The 24,692-nt window shown below is 34.4% G+C and overlaps 1 protein-coding gene and 1 pseudogene across 1 annotated transcript; both read right to left on the bottom strand.

Moving 5' to 3' along the window:
* Positions 1-5,427: 5,427 nt before the first annotated feature.
* On the bottom strand, positions 5,428-6,144 carry LOC147950434 (uncharacterized). The gene is made up of 2 exons (XM_087513300.1): positions 5,686-6,144; positions 5,428-5,598 (listed from the first exon to the last, which is right to left on the bottom strand). The coding sequence occupies exons 1-2, from the start codon at positions 6,142-6,144 to the stop codon at positions 5,428-5,430; spliced, it is 630 nt and encodes a 209-aa protein (XP_087369426.1).
* An 11,769-nt stretch (positions 6,145-17,913) lies between these two features.
* Positions 17,914-18,458, bottom strand: LOC147950433 (uncharacterized protein At4g04775 pseudogene; annotated as a pseudogene).
* Between the last annotated feature and the right edge of the window lie 6,234 nt (positions 18,459-24,692).

Here is a 24,692-nt window from a genome sequence, read left to right as displayed (position 1 = left end):
TTATTGTTAGTGTGTTGTATATGTAGGTTATGGAACAAAGCTTAGCAAAAACAAATGCTTCGGGTTTACTTTGTGTAATTCTCCGAAAGGTTTAACACCCTGCGATAGTTTTTGTAAAAGATCAGGCTCTGATTACGGCACTTGTTTTCGACACGAATGTTGTTGTGTTAATGATCCTATACCTATGCCTCTTAGCTAACTATTACGGCTCTATATAAAATGATATGATGGGCTTGTTCGTTTGGTTGTATGCGTCAACCAAACGAGCAAACCCTATTAATTAAGTGTATTGGTATCTGCTTAAAAGATTAAATTAATAATTTTACGAAAGATCTATAGCTGAGATTCAATTCAAAGTTGGCTTGCCATAGATCTGAAACAAGAACAGAACACCACAAGAGTATTTTTTTTTTTGGGTGTAACACAAGAGTATATCTGTTTTTTCTCTTCGGCCTCTTCTACTTTAATGCGAGACCTGTAAATTAGAGAAGATAGATTTGAGTAATCCAAAAAAATCCAAAAGGTATCAAAAATAAAATTTATACAGGCGTTGACATAGTCATAGGCTTGCAAGCACAACAGTTTTTCTTTTTTTTGTTAAAACTAATACTTGTTATGCAATAACTCATAGTTTACATGGTTATAAAATATTAAATAAATGTACGTTTCTGTCTAGAATATTGAAATATAATCAATAATATGACTAGTCCTGGGCATTATGAGTATCAGTTAGTTCGGGTTCGGTTCGGGTAATTCGGGTTTCGGGTATTTCGAGTTTATAATTTATAGAATCATATAGGTATTATAGAAATTTCGGTTTGGGTTCGGTTCGGGTTTTTTGGGTTCGGGTCAGTTCAGATATTTTCTTGGAATAACGAAATATACCCAGTATTTTCTGGGTTCGATTCGGTATAAGTATTTTTCAATTTGATCTAGTATTTTTCACCTGTTTAGAACCAAATTACCCATATATACTTAAAATACCCCTACTATATATACAAGCAAGAGAAAACATAATCCACAAGAATAATCCAAAACATAAACAACTAGTAGAGTAGTAACATCCAAAATCAAATTCAAAAGTCTTATGAAAGCTAGAACTAGAAGTAGGTATTGAGAAAATTGAAAATAAACATCAAGAATCAAATGAAAGATTCACCATATCAAAGACGTCTTCACCGTTTCTCTGTTTGAAAGAAGAATCAGATTTTTACTAGTTAAATTAGTGATATATACTCGATCCAATGGTAATTAAGTTCCTAGTTAAGTTGTGGGACTTAATTACCTTATATCCGAAGATGATTATAGCTTCACTTAACTTCACCATCAAATTCTAAAAGTTAATAACAAAAACATGAATGTTAATCGGAGAGATGAATGTTAATACTCAAGATTGACAAAAAAGAATATAACAAAAGAAATTACCTTTGAATGAGTCTTAGACAACTCAAAAAGCGAAGAGACGGGAGATGAAAAAAAGAAATTTAGAGAATCCAGGTTGAGAGATTGTGAATTACAAAATTTATTAAGGAAAAAAAAATATCCTGCAGATATAGGAAGTGGAGAGGAACTGATCAACACACGATTCTTCGCAATCTCAATTTCGATTTTAATGGGGGGATACGTAGATATGTACATAGGTTTAGATATAGTTAATATATATGGGTACTAATTGGGTATCGGGTATTACCCCATCCGAACCGATACCCATAAGTATTTACAATCAAGATCCAATTAGTATAATGTGGAAGATCCATATCCGATCCGAACCGAGGTTTTTCGGTTCGGTTCCAATACGGGTATTTTGGGTCGGGTATTTTGCCGAGGCCTAAATATGACTATTGTTATGAATACATTGTTTTATTATTATGTGGGTGCTCATTATCGGCCCATAAGTGTAAACCCTAAATCCTAATGTTGTATCACTATATATATGTTATATATCCTATGAGACAGATGAATAATACAAGAGAACAATTCCCTAAACCTCTTGTTTATAACACGTTATCACCACGCTCTAACCCTATAGCCGTTTTTGAAAAAAGAAAAAAAAAACTCACCTAATATCGCCCATGTTCTTCGTAGATGGTGTCTCCGATCTCAACGTCTTCGCCGTTTAAAAAAAATAATAATAATAATAATTCTGATCGACCGAGCAAACACCAACAACGCCATCTCCGTATTCCAATCTCCGATCCTTCTATCTCTGTTTTCAATCGAGATAAGTAACCTCGTTCATTATAATCGATTGGCTCATATGTATCTTATTATTCTATATTGTTTTCAATCGACACATGTTTATAAATAAGGTTCATGCTTAATTTAGTTTTAAGGTCGTCATCTGCTAGTTAGTAGTTATTGATAGATGATACCTTCGTTTTGATTGGATCATGTGCTAATGTTTTTTCGTAATTATGCCATATTGTTTGACTCAATTTGTTTAGTCAATATATATTGTCATGCTTTATCCTTTAGTTCGGTTAGTTCTCTTAAGCCGAAGATTATTATGTGATTGATAAACTCGTTGATGTTTTACTGCTTTGCCAGGCGCCATGCCATGTATAAATCGTTGCATCAATTATTAATTGATTATTTATATTTATCGTTCCAATTACCAATGATTTGGTATTTAATAAACGTTTCTTATTATTTTGAAGCGAAGGACTTGGTATGGACTGAGCAAATTGTTCGACAAATGATTTTGTTCATGGACTTCATCTTCGTTTCAGATCTTGCTTGACAATCTTTGGGACTAAAAGATAAGTACTCTTTTAAATTGGTATAAATAGAAGAATTTAGTATTTCTTTGGAATTACTTGGATTTGAAAAAAAAAATGATATATATATATATATATAATTTATATTCTTTGGAAAAATATTTTAGATTTTATGATAAAATTTTGGGACACTTGCAAAACTAGACTACAAACTTGAGTCAATTGCAATGTTAGACCCCTCTTATTCTCTCTCCAACATTTGCCACTTTTTCTCTATTAAATTCTTGTCCATCCATTGTATTCACAAAAATGCCATTATTTCTGATTTATTTGAATTTCTTGCGAAAATGTTTATTACATTCATATCCTCATCTTCTTCTTTTATTTACGGTTGTACCACCGCCATCAATTTTCCAACAACCATGAACAACCAAATTTGAAGCTCTTAATGCTTCAACAACCTGAATTTGTAAGCTTAAATAACAATCAATGTTAAGAGAACTTCATTTTCTTCCATCTCCTCTCCATTTTAATCCTAGAAAACATTTATCTTGTTATATATCATGATTCTTGGATAGTGATTAAGTTAGCGCTGGGTTTCTTCCGTGGTGACTTAAGACGACGTCATTGGTGTTTGACATTGCGAACAACCACCATAAGGTTATTTTCCGGTAGATTTCGTGATTTCCCTTGTGTTTTTGTTGAAATTAGAATTCATTTGTTAGTCGAACCATCATAATATAATGTAAAGTCTATTATTTGGTCAGTTTTGCAATTTAAAGTTTATTGAGTTTCGAGCCCGTATACTAAAATGTCAGTCTCCTTAATTTCATTTGGAAACAAAAAAATATGTCTTAGACTGCATTATAATATTTCTAACGGATACTTCCTTTAAAGTCTACTAAAGTGTATTTTTTGCAATTGACTTTTTAGTCCAGACTGTGAGACGAAGTCTTCGCATGAAAAATGTAGTAGACTTCTATAGTGGTTAGTTTTGCAATTGACCAAAATATAAAAGTATTGACCATAATATTATTTATAAAAAATTACCAAGTTGACTGCAAAAGAAGTCTACTAGTGAAAAAATTAAAATGTTGGTCAACTCCAAAAATGACCAGGACAGACTGCAAACGAAGTCACCATTTCTAGAGACTTCGTAAGTAGTCTAATTGTGAAAAGTCAAATTTGGTCAATTGCAAAACTAACCACGACGAAGTCTAACTTTTATAGTTGACGGATTTACGAAGTCTACTTGTTAGATAGAAGTCTACTACAAAGTCAATGGTTTGATCAATTGCAAAAATAACCAGTGTAGACTGTATTCGAAGTTAACTTTTTGAAACTTTCAAAGAAGTCTACTCTTTTTTATGTTTTGAATTGCATAACTGACCCAAAAATTAACAAAGGAAGACAACAAAAGAAGTCAACAATAATAGTAGACTTCAAAAGGTGTGTGCTTTATTAAATTTTAATTGCAAAAATAGACCACAAGTAATAGACTTCACAAGTAGTCTCTATATAGAGACTTGTTTATGTATACAATGTTGACATCAACATGAAGTCCTCAGAATTTGAAAACCAATTTGCAACAAGTTGGTGAATAATTTTAATTTTTTTCTTGTTGTACTCTTTGACATATGGTATATACTTGCTTCTGTATGTGTTTGAAATGATTATGTATTACACATATGGAGAAATCAAGTTTTTGGTTTTCATAGGCAGTTAGGTTATTAAATTATACTTATTTAGGACGTCAAACTGTTGGATTTATCTCTAAAGTCTGTACAATTGAAATGGTCTTTAATTGGAAATTTATAAAGATTTTTTTTTGATTTTTTAGTTCGTACGTGTTATATCGGTTATATAATTGCCTATGTATATTTTGACGATGATAAAATATTATACTCTTTGCTTTCCTTATGTTATTAGGGTTGAGGGTTTAGGGGTTAGGGTTTAGGGTTTAGGGTTTAGGGTTTAGGGTTTAGGGTTTAGGGTATTTTAACTTGCTGCTTATTCTTTCAGGTAAATGCTTTGCATGCCAAGTTGATGTCATATCTGAGGTGCGTTTGACCGGGGTTATGTTAAAATTCTCTTTCAAAATTAAGAAGTACACAAAGTCTCTGTTGGTGGCAATATGCTCTGTTCCAGGATGCACATGGAGGGTCGTAGCCACTGTGAAGAATGATCCAAACACTTTTTGGGTCACAAAATATCTGAACGTGCATATATGTTCTATTGTGGACCGCATAGCTAACCGTAAGCATTGCACCTCAATATATATTGGGAGGCTTTTCATCGACCGTGTAGGAATAGTGGATGGTGTTGTTCCACAACATATCAAAGATTCAATGAGGACAATGTTCGGCATGACGTTGGATTACACCACTTCGTACAGGGTTTTACAATATGCGCAAGAATATGTGAGAGGTTGCGCGGAAGATGGATCTTCGAAGTTGCCTTATTGTCTTCGGAAAATAGAGCAGTCAAACCCGGGCAGTGTGGTTGACCTTGTTGTTGATGACGAGCATAGGTTTAAGTATCTTTTCATATCTTTCGATGCTTCAATCCGTGGTTTCCCAGATGCCGAGCTCATCTTTAATGGATTCCAAGATATTGATATCCAAGACAGTTGAAGTATCTGGACAGTGCCTCTTCCCACTTGGTTCAGCCAATGTACCGGCTCTCTTCTTCTCACCCTTATCCTCAACCTTCATCTTCGAATTGTTGTACCGTCTGTCTCCCACAAGCCTGTCCCCCACTTCCATCGACCAAAATCCCCAGTCAATGCTTTCATAATGTTAGCAATATTTTCATCTGCTTCATCATCTTCCCAAACAGGGGTACTCATGCCACCAATGGTCTTGAAGTGGTTGAAACGAGTCTACAATTGATATAAAACAGTACAACTGTTCAAATCCAACAGCAACATCAAACAAATATAATATAGTAAATATACTGCTATGCGTACCTGTCTTAGAATGCCCTCTTTGACATATTTTCTACCGTGGAAACTGCGGTAAGCAAGCAACGGTGGAGTAGGTTTATTAGGCAACATATCGCCATATTCCTTACCAAAATCCAACATAGATTCATATACCCAAATCTGCAGAGGTTCGACAAATCCGTTTAATTGGTAACTCTTGTTAATGTCCACCTTCTTCACAGAATGGATGAGGTTCTTGAAAGCAACTCTTCTCCATGAATAATCTTTAAATGCATCTAAATCCATTACTAGCCTAGACATATTTAAACGGGTGGGCATTGAGAATTTTCTAGCTTCTATAAACCCATCATAGATGGCTAGATAACCCAACCTAATACGATCAACTCTATCCCACTCGGCAGCGTTCTTACATGCTGCGACGAGTTGATCAATACTCGGACCGATGTCTAAACTGAATCCAAGCTTCTCCCAAAAATCTTCCATCTCGTCTGTAACATCAACTTGTGGTTGCTCCAAGGACTCGACATCTTCATAGTTAAGTCCAGTAATGGCTTCAAACTCATTTAATGAAAATCTTAATGGGTTAGACCCAACCAGACTCCAAATCTTGTACTTTTAGTTACAGACTAGCTGAAAGCTGAGCATATAGTGAACCAGTCTAGAAGCCCATTCGAATTTGAGACGGTTGAACTGTAAGAAGACACCCAGTCGAGACTCTCGAATCTCATCCCATTCATCTTCTGCGAGAGCTTCGTACAGTTCATCAAACAGCTACGTATCGTTGCTGTAATATCCGATGCTTTTACACGGCAACGACTCCTCTCCTTTCAAGAAAAACCTCCGAGGAAATTTTAGATTGTTCGCCTCCTTTATTATGCAAAATAAGGCAAAATAAGATTATGTTTGGCGGGGGATTGAGATATAAGAAGACAAAAACGATTAGTCTACAATTGAGTTGAAAAGAAAGTCTACAATCAATTTGAAAGAAGTTCACCTTCAGTTTAATCGAATATGAAACGACGGCGAAGACGTTAAGATGAAGCGGCGGGGTTGGAGAATACAGAGTTCAGCGAGATCTGGTACAAAAACATTAAGCGTAGGAAGTCAAAAAAACAATATGAAAGATAGAGATTCAAGTTTAACACAAAAGTAAAGGGAAAATCAACTGTTAGTGATAAGCGAAATAGATAACAATATTGTTATCTGAGTTTTTAGGTTGTATAAAATTATAATAATTATAATAATCCCGGTTTTATAAAATCAAAACCGTTTTACTCGAAACAGTATCGGAAAATTGTAAAGAACCCGTTTAAAACCGGATCCTGTTTATCGGTAAACCAATTCCCGCTTATCGGTTTCTTAAACAAATATAATATTATCGCCAACTAACGTCAAATCAATTTATATCTTGTAATGATTATGTTTACAACTTCTCTGGCAGACTTCTCAACGAGAAACTGAACCGTCTACAAGCCCATCAAATCAAATTAATACATGTACTAGCCCTGGGCATAAAATCCAAACCCGATTACCCAACCCGGTACCCGACCCGAAAAACCGGGTTCGGGTATAGCTATAAAACTCTATTGGGTTCTATTTTCCAGAACCCATGGGTTTGGGTTAGGGTTGGGTAATACCCGATACCCGTTCGGGTACCCATAGTACCCGAGAAACATAGCACTAAACCACTTAGGGATCTTTTGTTCTCACTTGTCAGTTTGTCGATTCAATTTCCTAAAATCTCTCGAGGTTTAATGCGATATCGATTCATATATATTCATAATCCTATTCCTAAGACAAACCTGGAAACCCTTGCTGCTGCTAACTTCACGGAGACCTTACCGTCGCCGCTGAAGGAGATAAACTCACCACCGTCTGCCTTGTCGCGAAATCACTCAGAGGTATGACTTCTGATTTTTGAGGGTTCTTCTTCTTTCTCGAGTAACTTCTCAATCGATTCAATTATGTGATTCTTTTGATTCAAACGACAAACAAATTTCTATAGTATCGAGTATAGACTTTTAGTAAATTAGATTGTCACTTCTCTAATTCTTGTTTGTTTTTGTGAAAACAAAAGCTTAATCTTTAAATTGATTTTTGTCTCTAGATTGTTATACTCAATAATCAATAGAATGTTTACTTAATTTGTTACTAATTTTGTCACCTTCTTGTGTTGTTAATGGCGTTTGTAATTTTGATAATCTATTGATTATCGTTTCTAAAGATTAATTGGTTTGTTTGTGTTTTTAAAATGCAGATGGCATCTTCTGCTGAGCCAAATCCTCCAGATGATTGTGTTGATTTGAGTGGATCCGATGATGATGTTCAAACTCCGGTTTCTGAAAATAAGAGGAAGAGGAAAGAGAGAGTTAGTGACGATGGAGGAGGTACTAGTTCTGGTAAGAAGATGAATACAAGATCATGGGTTTGGGATCACTTCACCAAGATGGGACCAAAACAGGACAAATGCCAATGCCAATACTGTGGGAGAAACTTGTCTTGTGAGACTAAAAATGGCACTTCTACAATGAAGAAGCATCTCAAATTGTTCTGCAAACAATTCAAGGTATGGAAAGATGCTAACGGTAATGATCCAACTCAAACTGTTTTTATTTCTGATGGTGCTGGTGGTAGTCTTCGGGCAGTTAAAGTTTCAGAAGCAATATTTAGAGAGGCTACCAATGAGTTGATGGTACTTTCAGAGCTACCCTTATCATTCGTAGAGTGCTTGAGTTGGAGACATTTCTGCTCCAAGGCTCAAATGTATAAACCTCATTCTAGGAGGACAACATCGAGAGATATTATGGAGATTTATGTCAATAAGAAAGCAGCTATGAAGAAGATTCTTGGGCAGAACCGACAGAGGCTGTCATTGACTATGGACATATGGGTTTCAACAACTACTGGAGCGAGTTATATGGTAATAACTGCTCATTTTGTGGATGCTATGTGGAAGTTAAGGAAGATGGTCATAGGATTCAAGAATGTTGATGATCATAAGGGTGAAACAATCTGTAATGTTCTCCTTAAGTGTTTAGCCGAGTGGGATATACAGAGAGTGTTCTGCATCACAATAGATAATGCTACAGCAAATAGTTCTGCTATGACTAAATTTAAGAAAGCTATGAAGAACAGTGGAGATGATGCATTGATATTGAAAGGTAAGTATATGCATTTGAGGTGTGCTACACACATATTGAATTTGGTTGTGAGAGAAGGTTTACAAGAGGTTGACAGTAGTGTGGCTGGAATTCGAAATGGTATTCAGTATGTGAGAGCTACAACAAACAGACTCAAATCATTTGATTTGCGACTTAATGCGGTGAAGATTAAAAGGGGAAGTGTACCTTTGGATGTGAAAACAAGATGGAACTCGACTTACCTCATGTTAGATCAAGCTTTGAAGTTTAGATTGGCATTTGAGAGGATGGAGGCTGAAGATAAAGTGTATAACGATTACTTTCTAGAAAAGATGGATGGAAAGAAAAGGATTGGACCACCTATGCCATCTGATTTTGATGAAGTTGAGAGGTTGGTTTCTACTCTTGTCATATTTTATAAATCCACATTGGTTCTTTCAGCTTCAAATACGGTTGCCTCTTATAAACTCTACAATGAGATAGTTTCTGTTACTAAGAACCTGACTGAGTTAACCACGAGTACAGATCCTGAAGACGCTTTGAAAAAGAAAGCTTTGTCTATGTTTAACAAAGTTGGCAAAGTATTGGGATCCATTTGGAGAACAAGTTGAAATGAATAGGCTGGTGATAGTAGCAAGTGTTTTTGATCCTAGAAAGAAAACGAAATTTGCTGAGCTCTGTTTTGATGCTTTGTATGGGAAAGGCAGTATTGAGTCTGTACATCTTTTAGATGATTTGAATAATATCTTGAAGGACTTGTATGATGAGTACAGTAGAAACAGTTTAGTAAACAAGATTGGTTCATCTTCTCAGTCACATGGTTCATCTTCCCAGTCGTAGTCCCGAGAGCAAGTTGCACCAAATTTTTGTCAGAAAGCAGGTATTGTTGACATGGAAAACGTATTTGATGAGATGGTGATGGAAAAGGTAATTTACAGCTCCTCTAATGAGTTGGAAATTTACTTGAAAGATAATGTGGAGAAACCAAGTATTCTTAAAGGTACAAAATATGATTTGTTATCTTGGTGGAAGGTCAACAGTGGGAAGTATCCGATTTTGTCTCTAATTGCTAAGGACATACTTGCAATGCAAGTGTCTTCAGTAGCCTCTGAATCTGCTTTTAGCACTAGTGGTAGAATTTTAGAACCTTATAGGAGCTGTTTAATACACAATATGATAGAAGTGTTGATCTGCACCGAGCAATGGCTAAAAGCTGAACTTCATATCAATGAAAAAGGAGTCTCCACAGTAGAACATTTGCTTTCGAAAGTTGAGCATGATGATGAACTTATGAGAGGTAAGTTTTCTTTTTATTGTTTAACTGTTTATACTATTTTGAATATGATTTTGTTTGTTCTTACGGTTTACATTTGTTTTTTTATAGAGTATGAACCTGAATTCAAGCATTTGGACAGCTAATCTTGAGAATGAGTCACCCAGATGATCTTTATAGTTTGTATGGTTAGTTTAAGTATATACTATATAGTCTCTACTCTTTGTATTTGTCATTATTCTCATTGTTGTTATTGATATTTGTTTCATTTTGTTTCAGGAAATTTCAAATCAAAGACATCAATCACCAAGTTTCTACTTTCTATCTTCTATTTCTATGTTGCACTTTCACATCAGACTTATATTTTTATTTTGAATATTTTCTAGACTCTTCTTTGCTTTCACTCTTTCAGCAACTTAAATTTGTTATCACTTATCACTTTTCTATTTCTTTCAGTTTTTGGATGTTAAATTTGGAGTTATATTCTATGTTTTCATTATTTATGTGATTTTGGATGGTAAGCTGCAGATTTTGGATGGTAATTTGCAGATTTTTTTCATGTATTTCAGGTTTCGGTTTGGGTTTTGGTTGAGTTTGGGTACACTTTACCCGAAACCGAATAGAACCCGTTTTTTTGGGTTTTTTCCGGGTTCTGAAAATTATAACCCAAACCGACCCAAACCCGGTACTATCCGAACCGAACCGAACCCAAACATAGTAAAATACCCAATGGGTTCTGTTTTCCATTACCCATTAACCCAAACCCGAACGGGTAATACCCGAACCCAAACGGGTAACCCGAATGCCCAGGGCTAACATGTACGATCTAATAGACTTCTCAAAGAGACTTCTTCCTGGGAAACTGAAACATAATTTAACATGCAAATCTATCTAATCAACCAAATTAATACATGTACGATCTAATAGACTTCTCAAGGAGACTTCTTACTGGGAACTGAAACATAATTTAACCTGCAAATCTATCTAATCAACCAAATTAATACATGTACTATCTAATAGACTTCTCAAGGAGACTTCTTCCTAGGAAACTGAAACATACTTCAACCTGCAAATCTATCTAATCAACCAAATTAATACATGTACGATCTAATAGACTTCTCAAGGAGACTTCTTCCTGGGAAACTGAAACATGCTTTAACCTGCAAATCTATCTAATTAACCAAATTAATATACCGTAGACTTCGATGAACCCGTTTCTATGATATATGTTCACTTAACTGTGATGAACCCGTTTATTTGCAAATCTATCTAATCAACCAAATTAATACATCGTTAACTTCGATGAAGTTCAATATAAATTTTCTAATAATTACCCAACCATGAATGTTAGAATTCTACACTATAATTACATTTAAAATGAAGTGATATAGAGAAAGTTTCTATTATTACCCAATCTGTGAACAATCTCCAATTCCTCGTGGCTGTGATGATTTATATTGACCGTTCCAATAAAACTGAAAGATCAATATCACTTTGTTGGTACGGTCCGTGAACAGTCACCAAATTCTCTGTGGTGAGGATGAAGTACTATTTTTTTAAGAGGGTGGATACTTTTTTTGGTTGCAGTTTTAAAATAATCTCAAGACCCACTATTCGGGTTATATATACGAGACGAAGCGGTTGCAATGAACAGCTACATATAAATAATTAATTAGTAAGGCAAACCGTCGCCTCGAAGAAAACCAATATGCAAACTTCAAAGCTTGACTTCTTTACTCAGATTAAGTAGTAGACTTCATAATCTTAATTTTCCGACAATATGTAAACAGTTATCAACTGAATTGAAATCAACGAAGTCATCCAACTATTACAAAAACTGAAGCAAGTTCACAGATTACTGACATAAATATGCCATTCAAACAAACAGACAAGATGAAGAAAGGTTCACAGATTTTAGAACTTAATTGAAAGATCTACGAAACGAAAGAGATTAATACCAAGATGAATATTATACCGGCGATTAAGACATTCTCGACCACCCCCCTTACACGCCGAACTGACAGACGTAGTTCTTTCATCTGGACTTTCACCTTGTCTAGCTAACGGTTTGGTTAAGTTATCGATATTAATATAATATTAATAATTGATGGCATAACAAAGTCAACCACGAAAATTCCACAGAGAAGTCTACTTAAGCAAAACCCTAAATCATATAATTTAACGTAATCAGCCTTTCCTCCCTTAATTTGAATCGTTTATATGTAAATTTATTTTATTACAATGCAGGAAGTCTATGTGGTTAATATTTGGTCAATAGGTTTATCAAATTATTTTTTATAAAATTTTTAATTAAAATTTAAACTATAATTAAGGAGTAGACCTACCGTTATGTCTTCACATATACTCAATTTGTAATTTACCTTAAATAAATCTATTGCAGACTTCCTCCTGGTTACATCTGTCATTTCGGCTTGTGTTTTTTGTTTGGTCGTAAGGGAGTCAATTGTAATTTCAGTACCCTTAGTGGTTATGTTTCTCAAATATCGAATATGGGGTCTACTATTGCATTCAAGGTCAAATAAAGGTATACAAAATGCAGTTATCCCTAAATATTTTAGAGAAAAAAAAACGTTATAAAAGTAAAAAAAAAGTATATATATAAATATATATATATACTATTTTATAATAAAACGTTTTCAAAAATATCTATAAAGAAATGATGCTTCATATTTATTTAACATTCACTTATATGATTGTTTATAATCTTTGTGATTTATTTTATATGTTTAATCACAAATTTAAATCTAATAAAAATTAGATATAATATCATGATGAATATTTTAAATCATGTCTCCAACATTTTTTGGTGAATACGTTGAAAATTTAGTAACAAATTATTAAATAATAATTATTGATCATATTTTCTTGGCATCACTTCTATGAGAACTTGAGAAGGTATATGACCATAAAAATTTATTAATTCTTTAGAATAATCTAAAGAAAGTAAATGACTAAAAGTCTATAAGAGATATATACAAACAACTTAATTCCAATTATAACCAAGATTATAATAGAAGATCGTATCATTGTTGGAAATATAGAAGAGAATATATATTCTACTTGCCATAAAATATTGTTGCCATGTAGACACAATATAATGAAAAATATATTTTTAAATTTTTATAATCTTGTTATTTGTGAATGAGTAAAATTATGAGATGTTGATGTGAATCACATTCTATTGGGCTGGTCCATTCTTTGAAGTGAACATGACTTTATGCTATAAGTAATTTCCACTATTCTACTACAATATTAAGAAGTAGTAGAAAAAGTATTGAATAGTATATATACTATTGTGTTGGATTCAAATCGAGATTGATAGACATGAAGTTTCATCATCTCGAGGGGGAGAATTAAGGAATCCCCCATACAAAGGTGATGAAACATATATAAGATTATGTTCACACTAAAATGAGTTTAATCACTCATATGAAAGAGCAATAAGGAAGGAAAAATACTTTTGAAATCATAAGTATTATTATCCAAGACAATAAAAGTATTTTAGAGATTACATGAATTATCTAGAAGATAAAATGCTTTGTGAAAATCTCACTGTTTGGCATGACCGGTTAAGCCATTCCGGTTCAGTAGTGATGCGAAGAATAATCAGAAATTTCTGAAAAGATTCATTAGAGAACCTAAAGAGTTTTTCTAGTGTTATGTGTACTGCTTTACAAAGCAAGCTGATTATATGGCTTTCACCGAGCCCATGAATTTGGATAATGTCAATTTTCTGGTACGTATACAAAGCGATATTGTGGACTGATCATCCACTATATATGTTTGTTATTAACTTGCAACATGTAGTTTGCGAGAGTATTTGGTTAATTGACAATGGTGGTGAAACCATGCCAAGTATTTGACATAAATGACTCTATATGTCAAGTAATTCGCATCATGCCAACGAATAATCATGAGTACTCTCCATTACAATTGGTTTGGGTCAGAAACCAGATATATTCCATCTAAATGTGTTATACATGTTAGTTGCTCCACCACAGTGATATAAGATGGAATTTGAAAGAATGTTGGATATGAATATCTTTCGAAGATTGAGTATCTCGAGAATTTGAGGCTCGAGATGCAGAGACTGTTGTTTTAGTGAGTTAGTCTTTCCAACATGAGGGGGAGAAAATAAACAGCTGGTAAAGAAATATATTGTAAGAAATTATCTTGATCCTCGTACTAAGAAATGTGCGCTAGAAATTAAAAAGATAATTTATTGGCAAAGTTTGCAAAGATGCTAAAAGCATGGAAAAGCCATTTTCTGACCTTGAGTGAAAAAGTCACATATACCAGCTGTGCTCCAATTAATGTCCTAGAGGGATAAGATCAACTGCTAATAAGTCTAAAGATCGCATGAAGTGTGATTGACTTATGGTTCCAAATTTAAGCATCCTCGGAAAAGAAAAGGAGCATAAATTAATATGGCACCGAGGAAGCAAAGAGTTATGAAAAATCTCTAGAAGAGATGTAGACATGAGTAGGAAAGAGATTCAGGTACCGGAGAATCATAATGAAAAGAAATCTCAACAAGTTGAGTCATGTCTAGAATGAAAAGGAACCAAAAGAGCAAATCGACGTCGTAAATATTTTTGTATGCAGTGTTGCAGTTGATGATGTTATGGTTTAAAAATCGAGATCATAAACCACGGTTAATAGAAAATGTTTTATTGAAAAGTGTAGACAAAGAATGATTGGTTAATCATTGAAAGAAGTAACTATTTGAGATAGTTCAGTCTCTTAAAGAGATAATATTTGGACTTGTAGTCCTCACACTTGAAAGTGTAAAATGAGTGGAACATAAGTCGATATGTATGAGAAATTAAGTACGTGTATTAGTACAATGATTCTCAGAAAATACTTATGCGAGATGTACTCTCTTCTGGTGGAAGCAACTAATTTCGATCCCTTACGATTTTGACAGTAAGAGCAAGATTTCATTCAGTCTATCTTTTAAAGTAATTATATTGCTAGAAGCAATATTTTATAGCCCTCGAGAACGTTGTAAAAGCGAGAAAAGTTTTGTAGACTTTTGACAATTTTGGGGAGAAAATGATGAGAGTTTATCTCTAGGAGAGAATCCTATGTGTAGATCATTGTTGTTGATCTTTAGGATCTCATAGTAGGTTGAAAATAAATCGGTAACAAGATAAGTGAATATCTTAGGGTTGTGTAAATCCGATATTGAACACTAATTGTAATTGTGTTCAAGAAATATTTTCAAGAAAGTTTTAGGACGTAGGCATTTGCTGAACCTCTTTAAAAGAAAAATTGTATGTGTCTCTTCTGCAATTACAAGTGGTTCTTATTAAAAGAAAGCTATAAGAACAAGTGCGATATATGTTGATAATGAAAAGATTATATGATCTCCAGTAGAGATTTCACATACCAAGGAATATATGGAGAAATAATCAGTGATGAAATATTACTCATGAAAGATGGAGAAATCAGATTGTATAAGATCATATATTTCATGAAATTTCTTGAGGTTACAAATTTGACATCTGATGAAAGAGATGTTATCTCAGGATGCTTACATCAACATAGAAAAATGGTCTTTTTAATACCATACTATGAAAAGAGTTGAAAGAGATTGCTTTACAAGGAGATTATGAATAACTCTTATGTATAAGATGATTATTTGGAAGATTATATATAAATGAATATTTGGGCTTAAAGTTCAAATAGATCTTCGATATGAAATGGGTTCAAATGACTTAAAGTTCAATGACCCAGGAGAATATATGATGATCATATGAGTTTTGTACACTAAATCATATGAGTTTTGTACACTAAAACACTGTTTATAACAGTCCAAATAGATGATATATATGATCATAATGCATAACCTGAAGATGATGCTTTCAGGGGGAGAAATATGATCATGTGCGTGGTTGTACTCTTTTTCCCTTATCATGGTTTTTATCCCATTGGGTTTTTCCATGAAAGGTTTTTAACGAGACAACAAAAGAACACGCGAAAGATAAACACTTGAAAGGGAATATTATGATTCCAATGGTGAAAGACTATCATCTTCAAAGTCTTTGACATACATTGATGAGATCGTGAGAGATGAAAATAATGATCAAGATGAGTCATTAAAGAGACCAATATCTTACAGAAGAATGGTGATGTACGGTGATATACATGTCCTAAAAATTTGTTCAAGTGAAGATTTGGCGAACCATTTACCAAGGCGTTTCCAACCACTACTTTTAAGAAGCTACTTCATTGTATTGGATCGGTCATTTCGAAGATTTCAAGTGATGTACTCAAGAGGGGGAGTAAAAGCGCGCTGCACTCTTTTTCCCTTAACCATGGTTTTTCCCACTGGGTTTTCCTGGTAAGGTTTTTAACGAGGCAGCATCTCATATGCGCATTTGGGACTACATTTTTATAATGGTCATCCAAGGGGGAGTGTTATGAATATATTGTATTATTTGGATGCCCATTATCGGCCCATAAGTGTAAACCCTAAATCCTAATGTTGTATCACTATATATATGTTATATCCTATGAGACAGATGAATAATACAAGAGAACAATTCCCTAAACCTCTTGTTTATAACAACTATCACATCATATATATTTTCCGTTTCCATCATTTGCTCTTACCTTATTATTGTAATAATTTTATAATTTAATTCCACATAATTTTATGCAAAACAATTTCTTTATGTTCCACAATTAAGAGGCCTATTTTTAAAAATAGTTATATTTAACAAGGAACAAAATATTTTTGGGAAAATTGGAAATAAAGGAGATATTTTAAAAACTTTGTCCATCTACACTTTTTTTTAAAGTTTGGTTAAATAGGTTTTAGGGTGTAATTAAAAGCCAATAATACCCTCAATTATATATTCAGATTAAATTTGTATATCAATTACAAATTCAGATTTAATTTGTAGATTTTAATTAAATCAAATTAGAAACTTTAAATTTTAATGGGATATTGGGTGTTTATGAAAAATATTAAAAAATTTGGGTAGGCAAAAAAATAAAAGAAATCGACATGGTCTCTCTCCTCCATCTTTAACCTCACTGCCGTCTCTCTCCATCTTCTCCTTAGCCATTGGCGTCTCTCTCCTTCGTCACCATCTTCTGCCGTCTCTCTATCGTCACCGTATTCTGTCGTCTCTCTCCATCACCATCCTAAATTGAGTCATTCGCACATGTCATCCCTCGTCTTGTGAAGGAGATTCACAAAAAGATTGATGGAAAAGCTCCGTTGTTGACTCCGTACGAGATCATCGAGGTCCATATGCCACCTAAATTAAATCGCTCAAATTGTGATTGTGGAGTGTATGCCCTAAAGTATATTGAGTGTCACATGGGTAATTTACCTTTTGATTTGATTGACGATGAAAACATCAAGTTTGCTCGTTTGAAGTTGGCAGTCGATCTTTGGATAGCAGCAAAGGTTCCTATTCTAGTTAATTGAATGAAAACTTATGAGCCTCCAGTGTATGCTTATGAGTTTGTAGATCTTGGCTAATTTTTTAGTGTCTTTACACTTTTATTTTTCATTAGTTGTATCGATTTTATTTTTATTGATATTCTAATGAATTTTGTGTTTATAATGGTTGATCAGTACATAAGGTCTGATTTATTTTTAAATTCCTGAATCACAACGTAGATACTCATGTGTTTTGAAATTCCTTGATGGTGTTAACTTTGAAACAAACAAACAACACAAAGGGTCTTAAATAGTTCAGAAATTCATTGATGGTGTTGCTTTTAAACAACCAGGGTGTTCACAAAAAAAACCAAACAAAGGGTCTTAAGCATAACAACATAATACAGAAACCAAACACATCATATCATCTTTCCATAAAGCCATGCCATTGAAACTGCCACTACGATCACTACACAAATCCTCTTCTTGATCGACTTCTGCATACTCTCCTTTGCAACCATTAGCTCTTGCCTCATGATCTCAATCATATTCTTTTCCACCTTTTCTACCACCTCTTTCACCATCTCCTTTTGGAGCTCCACATTGTTTGTTACCATCTTCTTTTGATCCTCTAAGAGTTGGTTCTGTTTTCTTTCAACCATCATAATCTCCTCTAGAAGAGGATCATCAACCCAACGAAACATGTGTTTCTCATTCTTCTCCTAAATTCATTTTTTGATAACAATATTTAATAAATTTCAGCTATTATGGTGACTAAGGGGAGATGAAAGTAGATTACCTTCACACCTCCAACACATCTAAAAAATCTACGATAGGGATTCTCATCAGTCTTTGAGGTGTAGGTCGTAACCTCTCCACCACACCAGCACCTACTCGAAACTCCACCCTGAGAACTTCTCTCTAAAGATAGCCCAGACGAACCAGCCGAAGATAGTTGGCTCATTGGTCCAGTCAGTTGAAACAAAACAAAAGAATGAAGAAGAAGAGACTATCGCGAAGAAGAGGAAGAGAGTATCGGAGAAGAATAACCCTAAATCTCCCAATATTAAAACTAAAATCGTGTATTCAGTTGATTTAAACCAGGTAGCATTTTGGTTTATTTTGGTTAATTAGAACATTTAAATCGTGTATTTCTAATGAATTTTTGTCTTCATACTGGATATGCACAAAAAAATGCAGAAATAAGCTCTAAAATCACATTAAACCAAAGAGATAGTTAATAAAACAGGAAGAAAATCGAAGAAGAAAAAAATAGAAGTGATCAACGTAAACAACGTTTTTGTTTGCCTTTGCATGATTATGAAGTAACACCAACTACCTGAAAACAAAAAGAGTATCGTAAATATAAATGAAATCCACTAAAAATTCAAGAACATGAATCTTAAGTTGAAGCACAAACCATTATTATATGACGATATCACATGTCGGTCTGTTATGCCCTTCTTTGCCACAGCGCCTGCACTTATGTCTCTTTGACCTTGTGAGTTTTGTGATGATTTTATCTTGTCTTCAGGGGATTCATATCTTCTTTTTCTTCGCCGTCCAGGATGTCTTCTTGTTCAGGTGGTCGACCTTTTGCCTCTTCAACATTTTGTGGGACTCGCCATTCTTCTTCAGGAACACCGATTGGATTAATAGTTTCCTCATATTGCGATCTCCATATGGTAGTGGTATACACATCATCAGCGTAAGGATATAGATCCTTGCCTATATCAAAAGTTCCTTTTATAGCATGTCTACAAGGCAGTTTTCCTGTGCTGAACTTTCCACATGAACAAGTCCTTCTTTCTAAGTCAACAATGTAGTATACTCCATTACTTTTAACCTGTAATATGTATCTGCTCATCAGATAACTGTTCATGAATTTACCATTCTCTATTCTTCTTGAAATCTTTTTCTCCACCTCAACAGTTAAAAGGATATTTATGCTTTGCACTTAACTTTCTACTCTCATAAAACCAGCGTGTCATCATTTCTCTGATGTTTTCTAACAAAAGAATTATTGGATACTCTCTGGGTGACTTCAAAGCTGCATTGATTGACTCGTCGCATTGTTGGTGTTAATTTCATATCTATAACCCGGAAAATGACAGCAAGCCCATTTTCTCACATCCACTTCCTCTAGATAACTTCCAATAGCAGGACTAATATTGTTAATGGGTGCAAACTCTTTCTCAAACTCATAAACTCTATAAGCTTTTGACGCTTTTGCAACCATACCAGCGACTCCTCTGCCCTTATTATATGTTATCACATTACTAATCAAGTGGTGGATGCAAATACCATGTTTAGCCAATGGGTAGATGTTTCCAATTGATTTAGCAATCGACCTATGTCTATCTGACACAAATGATAAACCTTCTTCATCTGCTATAACCATCTTAAGTTGCATAAAAAACCTCTCCCATGAACAATCATTCTCAGAATCAGCAATTCCAAATGCAATTGGATACAAATTGGAGTTACCATCTACAGTTGTAGCAACTAGTAGAACTTCTTTGTATTTATTCTTCAAAAATGTTCCATCAACTACTATCACTTTCTGCATTGCCTTGTAGAACCCTCTTCTTGATTGACGAAAATAAATAAACAGATATTTGAATCTTCCATCAAAGTCAATTTCATAATTTGTGAATGTACCAGGATTCGCTTCTTGTAGCATGTGCAAATATTTTGGTATCTTAGCATAACTTTTCTCAGGAATTCCTCTAACTTCGTTAACTGCATACTCCCGAGACTCCCAAGCTTGGGAATATGTTAGCTCGCAGCCGTACCTTGTACGAATGATAGTAATTATATCGTTTTCGGTTTAGGACCTTCCTTCACACCCTCATAACTTTCCTTAATGAGATGTCCAATTGTTCTTGCAGATGCAGTCCTACAAAATGAGGTTTTTTTTTTTAAGGAGCACATGTATGGTTACCCAAAAACTTGTTGATTTTGAAATATGTAGACGATTGTAAACACTCAGCCCGGAGACTCCAATTACAAGCACTATCAATGAAGCGTATACACCACCATCTCTTATCAGATTTTGTAATCCTATAGTCGCAGTTATACTTCATTGCATACATTTCCATAGTAGCCTGTAAAGCTTCCTTACTGCTAAAATATTTGTCCTTTTTTACCATTGAATCTTCCAACTTTAAACCAGCAGCATCACCAAGATTAGCATCAGTAGGCTTTTCTAATAAATCATCATTCGGCTTATGTGAATTCTTTGAAATAATAGCTACTGATTTTCCCAGATCAACTTCCACATCATCACCATCATCACTTGTATCATGTGGGTCCTTATTCAAATCGAACAGGACTTTACTCTTATGATCATCAACTATTCCGTTGAACGTAACACACAACCGAATCATGTTTTTCCTTTTCAGATATGCAAAAAAAAATTTCATTCCTCTATCATTTGTCAATACAACGAGAGGAGAATCAACTTTAACCTCTGAGGATAAATTACTGAATTCCATATCAAACATACTTTCCTCTATTTTATAGTCTTCTGAAACCATCATCTTCAACTCTTCAAGAGATGTAGTGGGTTGCAAAGTCAGTAATCTCGCACGTTTTTCTTCATCATCAATAAATCTTCATTCCTTGTTGGCATCCAATCTCCATACACGACAAGTAACGTAGATTTGCATCATAATCAGGTAAATGAAAATTTCGTGGAAGGTGGAAGAGAGGGTAAAACACGTTAGGTTAAGTTATGAAACAATCGATTTTTCTGTATTTGTCTTTCTTGTAAATAATTAAGAATACACATTCTAAAATATATTAAAACATATCTAAACAATAAATACAGAATCGTAACCATAAATTAAGATTATTCAAAAAAATATTCACTTTCCTTATTTAATTTTTTTTTTTGTATACAAGGTAAAACGTGGAAAATATATTCTGAATTGATGTAGAATGAAGAAAAATGTAGAATACATATTCTTAATTTTGTAGAACGTACAAAATTCACGTTTCTGAAGTTTTTAGATCAAATTTCCGTCTAAACTTCGTAGAACATGTACAAACTGTAGAATAAATAATCTTAATGTTTCAGAACTTGAAAAAATCGTAGAAAATCATTTATGAACAACTTAGACCAGAAATCATCAGTTTACAAACTGATTTTTGACACCCTAAAATTTTTTTTTCCAAATTTTTTTACACAGTTGTATACTAACATGAGTTTTCTATTTGATTTTTGGTTTAAACTCCTAAAAACTTCATTATATCTATTAATAGGGGTATTTTCGTCACAAATGACAATCTCTAAAAAACGGTATAGATGGACAAATGTTTTTAAATAGCTCTTTTTTTTTTTTTCTAATTTCCCTATATTTTTTAAGAAAGATTGTGCAATATAATTTTATGTTAATTACCATTACAAATGGGGATAAAAAATTGAGCTTCGAAATAGTAAGACATATACCGGTAGGGCACAAAAATGCAATACAAGTATGTATAAGTCAGATTCGCCCGCTCGCTCCCCTTTTCTTCTCTCTCTTGTCAAAATTTGTACTCATGATCTGGAACCCTAATCAATCTCGTTAAGGTTTGGTTTGTTGTTTCACTCATTCGTATGTATAAAAAGTTTATTAGGGTCAGATATTCTTTCATGTTGTTGTCTTCTTCGTTTGGCCAAGATATATACATTAGATTAGGTAGCGTAAATATGTAGGTATAAGAAATATATGTTGAATTCTATTGAAGTAGTATTATGCATACTGATTTTAGATTATATTTACACTACAAGAAAACAGTCGATTTGCGATGGATTCTTCCATCGCAATTCCCTCGCAAATCGATAGTCGCAAGGGATTTGCGAGACACAACTATTCCTCTTAAATCGCTTCTCGCAAATAAGCTGACATCGCAATTCCCTCGCAAATTTTGCGAGGGATATTTTCCCTCGCAAATCTAACGCAATTTGCGAGGGATATATTCCTCGCAAATCCCACGCACATTGCGAGAGACGGTTGTACTCGCAATTGTCAAGCAAATTGCGAGGACTTTTTTCCATCGCAATGTTCGATCCGTCGCAAATTTTGCGACTACTTTGCGACGTCCATCTGCCTAGTATTGTTGGTATTCGCTAATTTGTAGCAATTCTTCATTTTTAATTTTTTTTTCTTTTACCATTTTTATGTTTGATTTTTTTTTTTGTGAATAATGTTTTAGATGTTAAAAAATAATAATAATAAGAACAGAATTGAAAATTCAAAATAGAATAAAACATAAATATTACAAAACAAAAGTCATGTTTAAGTTTTCTCCCTCACGGGGATATCAGAACAAAGTGAGAAGAGTTCTTAAAAGGATTGAGAGAGAGAGGTCACGTTTCTGGTCCCAGTTTGGCTACCAGCTGCTCCTGTTTCACCTGTGTTGCCCTCTGGGTTGGTGCCTTCCTGGTTGCTCCCTTGTTGGTTGGTCGGGTATCGAAACTTGGCAGCAAACTCAGGATCCTTTTCCGCGAGATAGTCAAAGTATGCATCATAGCTATGCATTCTTTGACTACTTTCATGGATTTGACTCGCCTGGGTTTGGATTTGAGTCGCCTGGGTTTGAATGCATTCCTCAGCAGCAGCAAGCTTCTGAGCCAAGATAACCGGATCATTAGCTGGAGACAGAGGTTGCAGACAGCTACTGGTAGAGGACGCTTCAAACTGCAGAGAACCAACCCCAAAAATTCTGTTTTTCTTCTTCGGAGCAACCTAAAAACAAAACAACAAACGACAAGTTACATACAAAAGAAAACAATGGATCACATACTAAACAATTGCAAGTTATCACAAACTAAACAATCCCAAGTTATCACAAACTAAACAAGGAAGTTATCACAAACTAAACAATCGCATGTTATCACATACAAAACAATCCTAAGTTATCACATACAAAACAATCGTAAGTTATCATATACAAAACAATCCTTAGATATCACAAAATCATTAACAAGACATTCGATAGCAATATACGATTGGCAACTGAACACACCAAAAACACTAAAAACTAACTTAACCACACAGTTCAACCATTGAGTATTTTTTTTAAAAAGAACTAAGAACGTTTATCTTACCTCAGTGTAAATTTTGTTTTTGATATGAATGGGCACCCCACCAGAAGCAGAACTCTCTCCATTCTCCCCTGTGCAAAGCTCAGATTCTAACTCTTGAATCTTGGACGACACCTCATTGAACACGGACTCAGACTTGCCATCCGTAAATGAGCCATCTGGTTTTCGATGAGTGTCTTCTAAGATTCGTAGGAAATCCGGAGTTAACTCCCTAGTGATCTCAGACTTGAAAGAAACAAAAAAGAGGTTGATTAGTTAACAAATAAAAGAGTGTCTGAAGGCCTAATCTTAAGAAAAAAAAACTTAAGGAACTTACATGCTTTCGAGCACGGGCTTTAAACGAAGTTTGGCCTGAACGGTGCTTGTATATTCCAGTGCCATCCGGATCATGATAGCGAGCATTCCGACTGTTGATGCTCTTGATTTCTGATTTTGGATCAAGCCAATACCGAACAAGACCCTCCCATACTTGAGGATCAATCCACCGTGGCTTTGCCTCATCGCCTTTAAGCTTCCACTTTAACTTCCACCTTGACACTTGATCACACATCCTGTCCTTCAACTTGTCTTCAAACTCTTTCCTCACTCTATCGTTTATGCAACGGTCCCAATTGTAAATTTGCTTCCAACAAAAGAAAGGATTAGTCTATATTTAATTAAGGCAAAAAAACATATTGTAAAATAGCAAACAAAGAGATTTCACTGACCGCAAACGTTTCATACCAACGGTCTACCACTTTAGTTGGCGTCTGTGTCCAATTGGCATGGGGCTCTTTGAAATCTCTTTCAAAGATGCTTCGAACAGTAGCCGCAACACAGGAGTCTTGCTCAAACCTTCAAAATAAATTCAACTTTTAGAATCCATGCAAACACAACTTTGTAATTATATTATCAAATTAAAAACTTAAAAGAAATTTCTTACTACAGAGTTCCTGGAGGTCGGCGCGGATCTAGTTTAGTTAAACTACATCGACCAGGACTATCGAGTAACTCCTCGAAAGTCAGGTTGTTGAGACGTTGGGACATGACTGTAGACGAGGAAAGCGCGGGTTGAGACGCAGGAATTTCAGGATCCGCCGCAGTGCCACCATGCACGGGAGATGG

This window comes from Camelina sativa, chromosome 1, assembly GCF_030686135.1.
Source record: "Camelina sativa cultivar CO46 ecotype springtype chromosome 1, ASM3068613v1".
Classification (NCBI taxonomy): Eukaryota; Viridiplantae; Streptophyta; class Magnoliopsida; order Brassicales; family Brassicaceae; genus Camelina; species Camelina sativa.
The sequence above is the reverse complement of the archived record's forward strand: the minus strand, read 5'-3'. Positions and strand labels throughout refer to the sequence as shown.

What these genes read in the sequence shown, in the direction of transcription:
- LOC147950434 (XM_087513300.1), bottom strand. Translation starts at nt 6,144, where the DNA reads ATGGAAGATTTTTGGGAGAAGCTTGGATTCAGTTTAGACATCGGTCCG. An exon ending in AAGAGGGCATTCTAAGACAG is followed by an intron (nt 5,599 to 5,685) that starts GTACGCATAGCA and finishes TATCAATTGTAG; the next exon opens with ACTCGTTTCAACCACTTCAA.